The sequence below is a fragment of the Pongo abelii genome, chromosome 3, assembly GCF_028885655.2.
Source record: "Pongo abelii isolate AG06213 chromosome 3, NHGRI_mPonAbe1-v2.0_pri, whole genome shotgun sequence".
Taxonomy (NCBI): Eukaryota; Metazoa; Chordata; class Mammalia; order Primates; family Hominidae; genus Pongo; species Pongo abelii.
The window spans coordinates 91,317,000-91,329,937 of NC_071988.2; the positions used below are offsets into that span (position 1 = coordinate 91,317,000).

At 34.8% G+C, this 12,938-nt stretch overlaps 1 protein-coding gene across 1 annotated transcript; it reads left to right on the forward strand.

Moving 5' to 3' along the window:
- The first annotated feature begins 351 nt into the window (after nt 1–351).
- PRR27 (proline rich 27) lies at nt 352–12,492 on the forward strand. Its single transcript, XM_054554774.1, has 5 exons — nt 352–402; nt 2,025–2,048; nt 4,301–4,843; nt 7,552–7,601; nt 12,447–12,492. Exons 1-5 carry the CDS (start codon nt 352–354, stop codon nt 12,490–12,492), a joined length of 714 nt encoding a protein of 237 aa, XP_054410749.1.
- Nucleotides 12,493–12,938: the final 446 nt, after the last annotated feature.

The window sequence follows — 12,938 nt, forward strand, 5'->3', positions numbered from 1 at the left end:
CAATTTTATTTCCTGGTAAGACCTCCAAAATAAATTAATTGCAAAATGTGTCCCTGGGGAGCTAAATGAGTTGACATCTACTTTTAAACATTTTAGTTAGAAGTCAATTAACTGTTGAATGGTATCTGCTAATATATATTTATATTGGCTTTAGTGACATTCCTGTTAAGTAATACAGACAGTAGTTAAATAGCACGGCCAACTATTCTGTTAAGGGTCTTCCTACACAGACTAAAAAAGCCATGTATTCTTTCATTTCTCTCCGAAAGAAGAAAAATATAATTTAAAAATATATTGCATATTTTCTAAAACAATAAATTTATAGTGTTAATATTCATAGGGCCAATCAAAATGAAGCTTCTCCTTTGGGCCTGCATTGTATATGTTGCTTTTGCAAGGAAGGTAAGTAAATGGACTTCCAAAATTGTAACAATTGTATAACTATTTGCTAATTGTTCATAGGGATTTGTGCTTATGATAAAGTTACTATAGTGTTTATAATAAAGCTGCAGAGAGACATAGATGGACATGAGGTTTGTAGTGTCAGACTTTTCAATGGAAAATTTAAAAATCAAAATAATAAAGTTGTAGTATCTGAAAATAGATAAACAGCAAGGAAAGGAGGTAAGTTCAGAAATGTAGGAGGCTGGAGGAGGAAAAATTATAGAAAAGCAGGATCCCACGTAGATTATCTTAACAGAGTTTATCTCTTCAAATTATAGAATGCTGGACTGGGCTTCCTATGGCTGTGAAGTGCCATTGCTGGAGGTATTTATGTACAGACATTAGGGATACTTGATGGAATAGAAGTAAATACACATCATACCTTTAGTGGAATGTAAAGTAATATAGTGTAATGCAATGGCCTTTAGTGTAACATAAGTAGATGAAACTCTAGTGTAAGACAAATCTGATGGCAAATTCTTAATCCTAGCCAGTGACTATGCTAAATATTATCTTTTTTTAAATGGAGAAAATAATAACACCTACATCATAACATTGTTTTAAAGATTTTATAAGATAATTATTTAAAGTGCTTAGCAGAGTACCTCACGTATGGTAGAAACTCAACTGCTACTTGATACTATTTACTATTGATGTTATTATCATCCTGTCCAAACTTTAAACTATTATTTTTGTTCCCTAAAATTAGATAAATGAAGCTCCAATTCTTAACATAATAAATGATGATTTTCCTGTACTGCTTTTTATTTTTATTCTGTAGTTCATAATCTGTGGTCAATTCACAAACCATATTGAAGCTTCATTGGAGAACAAATGGATCTGTTGTCCTTCTGGTACTGTGAAGAGGTGGCAAAGACCACCCTTTTTTTTTTTTTTTTTTTTTTTTGAGACGGAGTCTCGCTCTGTCGCCAGGCTGGAGTGCAGTGGCGCGACCTCGGCTCACTGCAAGCTCCGCCTCTCGGGTTCACGCCATTCTCCTGCCTCAGCCTCCCGAGTAGCTGGGACTACAGGCGCCCGCCACCACGCCCGGCTAATTTTTTATATTTTTAGTAGAGACGGGGTTTCACCGTGTTCGCCAGGATGGTTTCGATCTCCTGACCTCGTGATCCGCCCGTCTCGGCCTCCCAAAGTGCTGGGATTACAGGCGTGAGCCATTGCTCCCGTGGCAAAGACCACTCTTTAACACACAGATGCGCACACACACACACACGCACACACACACACACACACTACAGACAAAACCTGGGAGGTTAAAAGTGAATAGCAAAATCAGATATATGAATGAGAGCTGAGTGATCTTTCAGATGATAAAGATTTATGTACATGTTGAATATTACAAACCAAAATCCCTCCAGCCAAAGTAAAACTCCCTGAGGAAATTGTTTAGGTCAAAACCATGTAATGATAAAAAAAAAAAAAATTCATACTAGTGACTCAAATTTCAAAAAAATTAACCATAAGTATTATTAAGCTTTGCAAATGTTTCAGCAATATGGAAATGTGGGTACAGATGTTTTCAAATACATAACCACATTAAAATATATTTTTCTTTATTTTAGAGACGGTTCCCCTTCATTGGTGAGGTAAAACTTTTTTTTCTTTACACGCAAGTATATTTGTTTTTATCTTAAAATATATTTTACATTTTAAAACTCTGATTTCTTTACAATGAAATTTAATGACTGCTATTGCTCTTAAAATAATAGTGCTATTAAACTCTTCTGATTTGATAGAAAATCTTTATGGAATATGTTTGTGCTCATCATATTTAGCAAAAGGTCTTTAGTCTTTTTAATGAGCAAAAGCATTAAGTACACTCCCTTTGCAGCTTAAGAAAATTTTTGCTATGCCAAGGTTTTCCCCTCATGCCTCTATAATACATTGTCAGTATGTCCTAAGTTCATTTGAACAAACTTAGTGATGAATCTGGAGATGCTCTGTCTGCATGAAGGGTTAGAGCAATAGAAAACATGAAGTAGTGGGCCGGCCATATATTCAGGCTAGGAATATGTGTCTTCAAGCTAGGAACCACTAGCAGGAGGAGCGTGTCCCAATGAGTTAGATGATTTCTGTGTAGCAAATACCCATAAATTATCTCTATGAGTTCAAAGCACATACTGGTTAACTGATGTTAGATGATTTTTTCAGTTCCTTGTTACTTGTGCCTCAATTTCTGGTAACAGAAGAGTACTAAGAAAATTACACTTATACCTATCCACCAGTATGCCATAAATCAACATGACACTCTAGCAAAGAAAGCCCAAGAGACATAATCTGTGATGTGCACACTTTTGACCAACAATGATCAGACATATAAAGAAGGAGTAGAAATCTTTTGGAAATAATGTTTTAAAATAGAAATAGTACTAGGTATTATTTTGAATTTCTTTTCTTTTGCATCATTTTATTTATTTTTTTATTATACTTTAACTTTTAGGGTACATGTGCACAACGTGCAGGTTTGTTACATATGTATACATGTGCCATGTTGGTGTGCTGCACCCATTTACTTGTCTTATGAGTTAATATTTAAGTCCTCAGATTCTAGGGCTCTATGATCCACAATGCAAATAATTGATATTTGCCTCTATGAACACCTGGGGACATATATTACTTATGTATATACGTCATGCCTCAGCGGGCTCTGGCAGTATGATTCGTGAGAAAAATTTAACTCAGTAATTCAGGAAACTTACCTAAAATTGGAAAAAAATTAAATGTTGATTAAGAAGCTTGACTGGCTGGGGAATGTAGCATCCCAGACACAAGAAGAAAGAAACCTTGTCTGTTTTCCAGTATGTAGGATCCCCTAGAACAGAGATGGCACAGAGAAGTTACTCATTTTATACTTTTAAAAATAAATCACAGAACTTCCATCAAGAAAAACCTTAAAATATCTCAAAGACCCTGAGGGACAATCTACATTTATTGAGAAACTTCTCAGTGTTGTATATTATTATATATAATAATAATATTATATACAATAACATTAACGACATCTACATCCAGTCTGCTCACCGTCTTATTTATTTATTTATTTTTATTTATATATATTTTTTGAGACAGAGTCTCACTCTGTTGCCAGGCTGGAGTGCAGTGGCCCGATCTCAGCTCACTGCAACCTCTGCCTTCCAGGTTCAAGCAATTCTCCTGCTTCTGCCTCCCGAGTAGCTGGGACTACAGGCGCCCGCCATCACGCCCAGCCAATTTTTTTGTATTTTTAGTAGAGATAGAGTTTCACCATATTGGCCAGGACGGTCTCGATCTCTTGACCTCGTGATCCGCCCGCTTCAGCTTCCCAATCTGCTCACCCTCTTAATGAAAATTTGAGATGCACAGTGTTAAAGGAAGGGAAGCATTGATAAAGAGAGGTAGGAAGTTGAGAAAGATAAGTCTGGAATATGGGACACCTGGAAGAGGAATAATGAAGCAGAGGCTTCAGTGGACACTTTAGAGACCCAGAGAGTGCTGAGGGCAGTGGGAAAGGCAATGGAGGGTGCAGAGAAGAAGGCCCAGAGCTACTAATCTCATAATCCTGTATCAATCCTAAAAGTGCGAGTGCTTTCCTTCTATCTTTGTATTCTGTGGAGTATAACACTCTTATTTGCTTAAACACAAAATATTTCCTCCTCAGTTGGAGTTTATTCAATTTTCTTAAGAGATTATTACTTCTTACTTCAAAAATATGGAAGTACACTAGCCTTAAGAAAGATAAGACATTGGAATTCTTTCAAAATATCATTACTTATCATATATCATCACAGTTGTACCATAAGTAATATATAGACAGGACAAATACAAACAATCAACTTCGACTTCTTTGTTTCTCCTTTAGGATGACAATGACGATGGTCACCCACTTCATCCATCTCTGAATATTCCTTATGGCATACGGAATTTGCCACCTCCTCTTTACTATCCCCCAGTGAATACAGTCCCCAGTTACCCTGGGAATACTTACACTGATACAGGGTTACCTTCGTATCCTTGGATTCTAACTGCTCCTGGATTCCTCTATGTCTATCACATCCGTGGTTTTCCCTTAGCTACTCGGTTGAATGTTCCTCCTCTCCCTCCTAGGGGTTTCTCCTTTGTCCCTCCTTCAAGGTTTTTTTCAGCAGCTGCAGCACCCACTGCCCCACCTATTGCAGCTGAGCCTGCTGCAGCTACACCGCCTACAGCCACACCTGTAGCAGCTGAGCCTGCTGCAGGGGCCCCTGTTGCAGCTGAGCCTGCTGCAGAGGCACCTGTTGCAGCTGAGCCTGCTGCAGAGGCACCTGTTGGAGTGGAGCCCACTGCAGAGGAACCTTCACCAGCTGAGCCTGCTACAGCCAAGCCTACTGCCCCAGAATCTCACCTTTCTCCCTCTCTTGACCAGGTAGGTTGTTTCTATCTTACCATTATAATGTATGAGAAATGAGATTTGTAGAAGGGAAAAAAAAACCACTCCCCAAGCAAACCTATATCAACTTAAATATTTTGAACAGCTTTATTGAGATACAATTGACATACCACAAACTACACATATTGAAAGTGTATACTTAGATGTGTTTTGACATATGTATACACTCATGAAAAGAATTACCAGGATGGGGAATGTGTCTACCACAGTCAAAAGTTTCCTCCTGTTCCTCTGTAATCCCACATTCCCCATCCTCCCATCCCTGGGCTGTTTTTTGTCACTACAAATTGGTTTGCATTTTCTAGAATTTTATGTAAGTGGAATAATATTGTATGTACTCTTGTGTCAGACATCATTCACTTTTAGAGATTTATCCATAAAGTTGTATTTACTAATAGTTTGGTTCTTTGCAGATTATTATTTTATTATACAGATACGCCATAATTCATTTACCCATTCATCTGTTGAACAGATCTTAGCTTCCAAACTGGATGCATTTATTTACTTATTGCATGCTTTAATGGCTTAAACATCCAGTACAATGTCAAATAAAAGTGATTAGATGGACATCCTTGCTCGGTTCCTAATATTAGGGAAAAGCATTAAGTTTTTTAACATATCTTTACACACACACATGCACATGTATATGTACCTACATATCCTCCTCCTCCTGGGGCCATGTATACATTGTACCCACATATTATTATATCTATAATGTACACAACATGTACATAATGTGTATATGTAGTACACACATATATGTGTGTATGGACATACATGTTCATGAGCTTTATTCTGGAATGCTATTAGGTTAGTATGCTTTTACACTTTATTAAACAGGAACAGATGAATGTTTTTATCCAAGGCTAATTTTTCCTTTATTGAGATCAAACTATTCTGAGTCCTCAAACTTATGTCCCGTGAATTTTGTGGTTATTCACTCTGGCTGGTGGGATCAAGAACTTTTTCCTGTCCTAGTACCAATTGTGAGTACCAATTGTTGTTCTATTCTGTCCTTTCAGGTAGTTCTCTACCTGACCTCAGGTAGTATCTTCATATAATTAATCAATACTCAGTTGAAATGTGAGGATATCCTCTTTTTTTAGAAAAATTCATCTTTTATTTTAGATACAGGGGTTACATGGGGTACATATGCAGATTTGTTACATGGGGATATGGTGTGGTGCTGAGGTTTAGAGAATGGATCCCTTCTCCCTGGTAGTGAGCACATTACCCAAGAGGTACTTTTATAACCCATCCCTAACCACCACCTTCTAGTAGGCCACAGTGTTCCTTGTTCCTATATTTATGTACATGTGTGCTCAATGCTTAGCTCCCATTTATAAGTGAGAACACACAATATATAGATCTTTGTATCTACATCTTTGTGGCCTGTTTTCCCATCAGGTACTCTGCCTGTAAATGTCAGCTATCTTGACCTTCCTGGAGTCCCAGCTCCATCTACTTAACTCAGAGAATCTGCTGGGACTTTATCTCTCTCTCTCTCTCTCTGTGTGTGTGTGTGTGTGTGTGTGTGTTTTCCCTTGCACCAAGCCATGGAAACTTACTCCAGGCAGTATGCTAGGACAGTCATAGAGACCACCTACCTTGCTTCCTGTCTCTTAGTGATCACTGTTTTACACAGCTTGATATTTAGATCTTGAAAAACTGTTCCTTCTCATTTTTCTTCTCATGTTTGCACATTATTTTTGTTTTGAGCAAAAGAGTAAATGCAGTTTCTATTATTTATCTTGAACTTTAGCTTTAGCGAAGTTTACTAAACTTTTGGAAAAACAATTGTTTTCAGACCAAAAAAAAGATTTAAGAAGCAGCTAGTCCCTAAATTTTAGTAGATATGACCCAAGGAATTAGGCTATTTTACCAAAGGGAAACCATGATTCTGAACTACGTAGAAGATACTCTGAACTCTGGCAAGAGGCTAAAAACAAATGAAAGTTTAAATCCACCAATGAATTATTTATGCAGCACATTGCCACCACCTGGAAAGCTCTAGTAGTTGTTTCCTAGAAGGAGATAAGAATTCTTTTTCTTTTTTTTTTTTTTTTTTTTTTTTTTTTTGTTGTAGCACTTCTTTTTTTTTTTTTTTTTTTCTTTTATTATTATTATTATTATTATTATTATACTTTAGGTTTTATGGTACATGTGCGCAAAGGACATGAACAGACACTTCTCAAAAGAAGACATTTATGCAGCCAAAAAACACATGAAAAAATGCTCACCATCACTGGCCATCAGAGAAATGCAAATCAAAACCACAATGAGATACCATCTCACACCAGTTAGAATGGCAATCATTAAAAAGTCAGGAAACAACAGGTGCTGGAGAGGATGTGGAGAAATAGGAACACTTTTACACTGTTGGTGGGACTGTAAACTAGTTCAACCCTTGTGGAAGTCAGTGTGGCGATTCCTCAGGGATCTAGAACTAGAAATTCCATTCGACCCAGCCATCCCATTACTGGGTATATACCCAAAGGACTATAAATCATGCTGCTATAAAGACACATGCACACGTATGTTTATTGCGGCATTATTCACAATAGCAAAGACTTGGAACCAACCCAAATGTCCAACAATGATAGACTGGATTAAGAAAATGTGGCACATATACACCATGGAATACTATGCAGCCATAAAAAATGATGAATTCTTTTTCTTTTAAGATATTCACCAAGGGGTTACATTCAATGGTGTTTGCAGCTTCTCTAGAGAGGTATGATGAGCCAGGCTTTTCTCCAATGCTTCACACATTAAATATGTTCATTCAGCAGATTTGACACAAGCACTTTCCATCTGCCCGGGTATTATGAACACTGTATATATATATACCTGTAGTTCATGGTTCACATGACAGTAGAAGGAAATGATAGAAAGTGAAGATAAAAAGAAATAGAACCGGATAAGAAGGAACCTTGAAAACACTGCTCAATACCTTGGACTTTATCCTGTAGCCAAAGCAATTTATTAGGGACCTTCACTGAGAGGAGTGATTCAACCAGTTCTCTGTTTCAGAAAGCTAAACCTAGTAGCAGTGTAGAATATTTTAAACATGTCAAGAAGAGATCAGCAAAACACAACTTCTCAGAGAAGAAAGATTATATAGAAAAGATAGGCCCAATACTATGAAATAAAGTACATTTGATTGTTTATGAAAAGATCTTTTTTTTATGTTTTCTAGGCAAATCAGTGAAATTCTCTAGAAGAGTACCGTGGGTTCATTTCTGTAAGTCATATGTGATAATATAATTTAGAAATTATAGATAAAGAGGTTAAATCTCATAATCTGAAGCTACCTTGGAATGTATTATATTTTTTACTACATGAAAATGAGAAAGTGGAGCTTAGAGAAGCACTGGTAGTTTGTGCCTCAGAACCTTTCAAACTATTAACTCATGTCTTGTGTAAGGAACTCAGACTGCTTTTGAACAAATAGCGAGTTCCTCCTTAAATTGATCCAAATTGATTATGACTTAAGATTCTAAATTAACAGTAGTTAATATAGGTAAAAACCTTTAACGTGGGAAAAGAGGGTTGGACTATACATAGAAAGAGGCATTGTTTAAGTTCTCACAGATTATTCCGTATGCTATCCCTTCAGCCTCCATCCTACCCCATATTAAGAACTACTGTTTTAGAAAACAAACAATTTAGACCTGAAGTCTCTCTGTCCCCACATTGTACCACCCAAAGGCACAAACAAACAGCTCAACTAGACTCACTGTGTCTTAGTCATCTGATCGGGGATAAGCAAGAAATTTGGCCGTCTTAATTTCAGGTTCTCACCCTTCATCCCTTCTCAAAGATGTTCCAATTTTAATGTTTACCAGACAGGTAAATGACAAGGCTTTGACTGTCAGCCAAATTAAAGTTATTTCTGAGGTGACATCACTAGCTAAAGTAGAATTGAAAAGCAAATGTGATGGTATTTATTATTGTTGGTGATACCTCTTTACAGCAGCCATTGCCAAAGAAACTAAAAGATATCCGTTTTTAGTTAAACTTGACTATTGCTATATTCTTTGGTTTTCATTTATTTTACTTTTATGTAAAATGAACAATTGGCTAGTGAATTAGTTCAAGATATTAGATACATATAATAGTTTCATATATTCTGTAGTCATTTGTATTTAGTATTTTGCCAAATAGCATGAATTTGTAGATAACCATTCAGTATAGTCTTTTTAAAATAACATTAAAATCATAAATCAAGAAAAATAATTTTGCTGTAAGTGTGAGTCATTTGGTCATTTTATTATACTAACCTAACGTTATTTTCTTCTTTCAGATACTGATGCAGAAATCAGTGAAATCTACAAAAATTTTCTTTCTTTTCTAAAGACTATTTCATTCTGTTGTATTCAGAGTATTCATCTCACTACATTGATTTGTTTGTGATAGTTTTTCCTTGGACTTAATTTATATTGAAATAACATTGATAATTAGATAAATAAAATAGATAATTTAGACAAATGGTGATAAGGTCTGAATGAAAACTATGCTAGGGAGGATTGAAATGGCAGCCTAGTCTGGAGTCCGATTATACAACTACTATAGGATGATGCTAGTATTGGTTTTGATTGCAATAGGTTTTTTCCTAAACAAGCATATTTTGTAGTCAATGAACTTTTTGTCACAAAACAGTAAAACATCTGTGTTTAACCTATGGTAAACAACATGTTAATGAACTGTGCTATCCATGACTTAATGGGCAGTTCAAATGTGACATCTACAGTTTTTCATTTCTCTTTTATGCCAGCACACAATCAATTCATCACCAATTGTCATTGGATTTACTTCAAAAAATATACCCCCAAATCCTAATACTTCTAACCTTCTCCACTGCATCTAGCCAACTCTAGCTATTGTCATCCCTAACAGAAATGGAGGAATAGCCTCTTTTTTTTTTTTTTTTGAGACAAAGTCTCACACTGTTGCCCGGCTGGAGTGCAATAGTGCCAACTCAGCTCACTGCAACCTCCACCTCCCAGGTTCAAGTGATTCTCCTGCCTCAGCCTCCTGAGTAGCCAGGACTACAGGTGCGTGCCACCACACGTGGCTAATTTTTTGTAATTTAGTAGAGACAGGGATTCACTATGTTGGCCAGGATGGTCTTGATCTCCTGACCTCGTGATCTGTCTGCCTCGGCCTCCCAAAGTGCTGGGAATACAGGTGTGAGCCACCGTGCCCTGCCAGAATAGCCTATTAACCAGTCTACCTGCTTCTACTTTTCCAAGAAAAAATTTTTACAAACATTCAGCATATTTTTATTTTGAAATAATTTTGTATTTTTCCCTATATCCTACATTGAATCAGAATATTACTGTTATGTATAGCCATGAGGACATGGTCTCAAAAAATGAGAAACTTTCTTAGATAGTAAAATTGTTAACTTGAGATGTTTGCTTCCATCTTCTAGAGTCAAGTAGGATCTAACTTTAATTTGACTTAGCCAATAATCTGAAACTATTACAGTAACTGTGTTTCACAGATACATGCAATATTCACCTCTAAATATTTAATGATAAATTTGTAATCATACATGATAGTCAATTTTAATGATTATGTTGTCAAAATTCAGGCTTTTTGTATGAATTGAAGACTTAAAGAAGAATTTGTAAATATGACTGTATAAGAAACAACAGAAAGATGAAGATGAACCAAAATATAAATATCAAGAGGCTACAAATTCTTAGCAAATTATAATTGCTAATGGGACATTATGTGGTGTTTAGTATCACATTTAGAACACAGTCATTTTGTTAAGTTTTCATGGGGTAAAAGAAAGAATTTATTCCAAGAAAATTTTGGAATTTTAAAAATAAACATGTCATCTTATCATGAGAAACATTGACAGTTTTTGCTTTTACTACAAGGTACTGTGAAATGTTCTGCTCTGTCAGTTGTGAGATGAGAGTATGAAATTTAAGTCTATCACTACAATAATATTTTGTTTTTAGTGTTCATTTTTTTCCTCCTGACTACATTGAGATGAGTTAGATTGAGTGAAAGGTAAACACTAACATTTGAATTGATGTAATTTCCATTATGGAAAACAAACTGTTGTTAGTAAACAGGCATCAGCTTTGAGACACAGAAAAGTCATCCAAACCAGAAGATTGGGAACTTCCTCAATTACTTCATCTTCCATTTATTACATTCAAGTAGTCAAAAATGTTGTTAATTATACATTTTAAAGACCATTTTTGGTAAGGTCTATGACATATTCAAAATACTACATACAAGTGCGTATTATCATAAATAATCCTAAAGAAAACATACATGTAACCACCACCATCTGGAAATTTCACACTAAATTATAAAACATTTCCATCACTGCATATATTGTTTAATGTCCCTTTATGAATCCACCTTCTTCCTTATCTGTAGAGTTAAAAACTACTTAGTGGATTAGGGTAATTCATTCTACTTTTAAAAATGATTTTTCCACCTCTAGTGTATTCTATAAAATAATATTGTTCACTTTTGCCTATTTTTGAGCTTTTTATTGAAAAATGCTACTGCAAAATTATTTTGAGTCATATCTTTTGATCAATATTAAGATACATTTGCAGAGTTTTGTATGTGTGTTTATATCCATCTTACATACTTCTTTACTGTATAGTGTTCCCTTTAGCCACTGGAAAATGATATAATGTCATTGCTTATAGAAGGTGTCTGATTCTTATTCAGTGCTACTTTCTACAGACAGGTAACTATTCTCATTACGATTAAGAAATGTTCACACCTTCACATTGGTATTAACTGCAACAACCCCTATACTTCTCCAGTGATTGCCAGATGGCCCACTATACATCCTTTCTTCTATTTCTTTCTTTTGTGGCCAGAAAGTCAGGACCTCAAAAAGGTATAAGTTTGTGTGTATAATTCCCTGGCTTTTTTCAAAAATTTTAGTATGCATTTATATGGCACTTATAATATATAAAAGAGTTTTATGAGTTTTAAAAATGTATATAAACAAGATGTATAATAAATGGTATGTCATTTTGCAACTTACACTTTTTACTCAACATTTATATTTCTGAGACTTTTCACATTTTTTAATGTATTAATAGTTTCACTTTAATGGATGTTTGCCAAGAAAGATCAAATATATCACATTTTATCTGAGTAAAAAGTAAACTATATTTCCTATATTATGCTGTAGAACTTATAGACTAATTTAAGTTAATTATAGGCCTTATTTCAGGCCTTTGCAAGTAGCCTGAATAAAACTTTTCATTATTTATATTATCACATGCATGTATGTGTGTATGTATATATGTGTGCACGTGCATGCATGGTAAAAATCTTAACCCAAAACTGAAATAAAAAGTTATAAGAGAAAATACTATTTTCTACCAATATCACAATGGATAATCTTTTTTAAATGACTACATATTTTGATAAGTTACAAAATCCATATATGAGTATGACACCAATAAGAACTTTTTCTCTAACCATTTTGAATACAAATAACCATGGATTCTAATAGCAAATATTATTGAAACATTATTGAAATAACTAACTGAAGTAAGTCACTTTTTTTTCTTGTTTTTAGTGGGGAGATGTTTGATGCAACTGTGATTCATTCAGTGAAGAGGTAGCACCATAACATTCTTACATTTAAATATGTTTTAATGCTTTATGTTTTTTAATTCTACATGTGCATATCCTAATTCTTAACTCTCAAAAATTATTTTATGAAAACTGGTGTGATAATTATGGTCACTATCAAAAACTTTAAGGTAATATTAACAGTATCTTCATTAACTTTAAAATTTTTGATATAAAATAAGAAAATAGCATCCTTCATTTCTTATTAAGCTGTATCTAGAGAAAATACAATATGTAAATTCCTGTAATTTAAGGGATGGAATTTAAATCAGAATGTGTAAAAGGGCAACACGAATGCTAAATCCTACCTTCATATTTTGATGCTTTTCCTTGATTGAAATATTAATTTACTTATTTTTATTATATAACCAGATAATGGACTAATGGTACATGCAGTGTGGAAATACACCAGTGATATTTTAAAGTACCAAACTTC

Excerpts from the sequence above, each read along its gene's own strand:
- PRR27 (XM_054554774.1), top strand. The coding sequence starts at position 352 with ATGAAGCTTCTCCTTTGGGCCTGCATTGTATATGTTGCTTTTGCAAGG. Across the intron at positions 403-2,024 it reads ATGTTGCTTTTGCAAGGAAG|AGACGGTTCCCCTTCATTGG; the intron begins GTAAGTAAATGG and ends TCTTTATTTTAG. Across the intron at positions 7,602-12,446 it reads TTTGCAGCTTCTCTAGAGAG|TGGGGAGATGTTTGATGCAA; the intron begins GTATGATGAGCC and ends TCTTGTTTTTAG.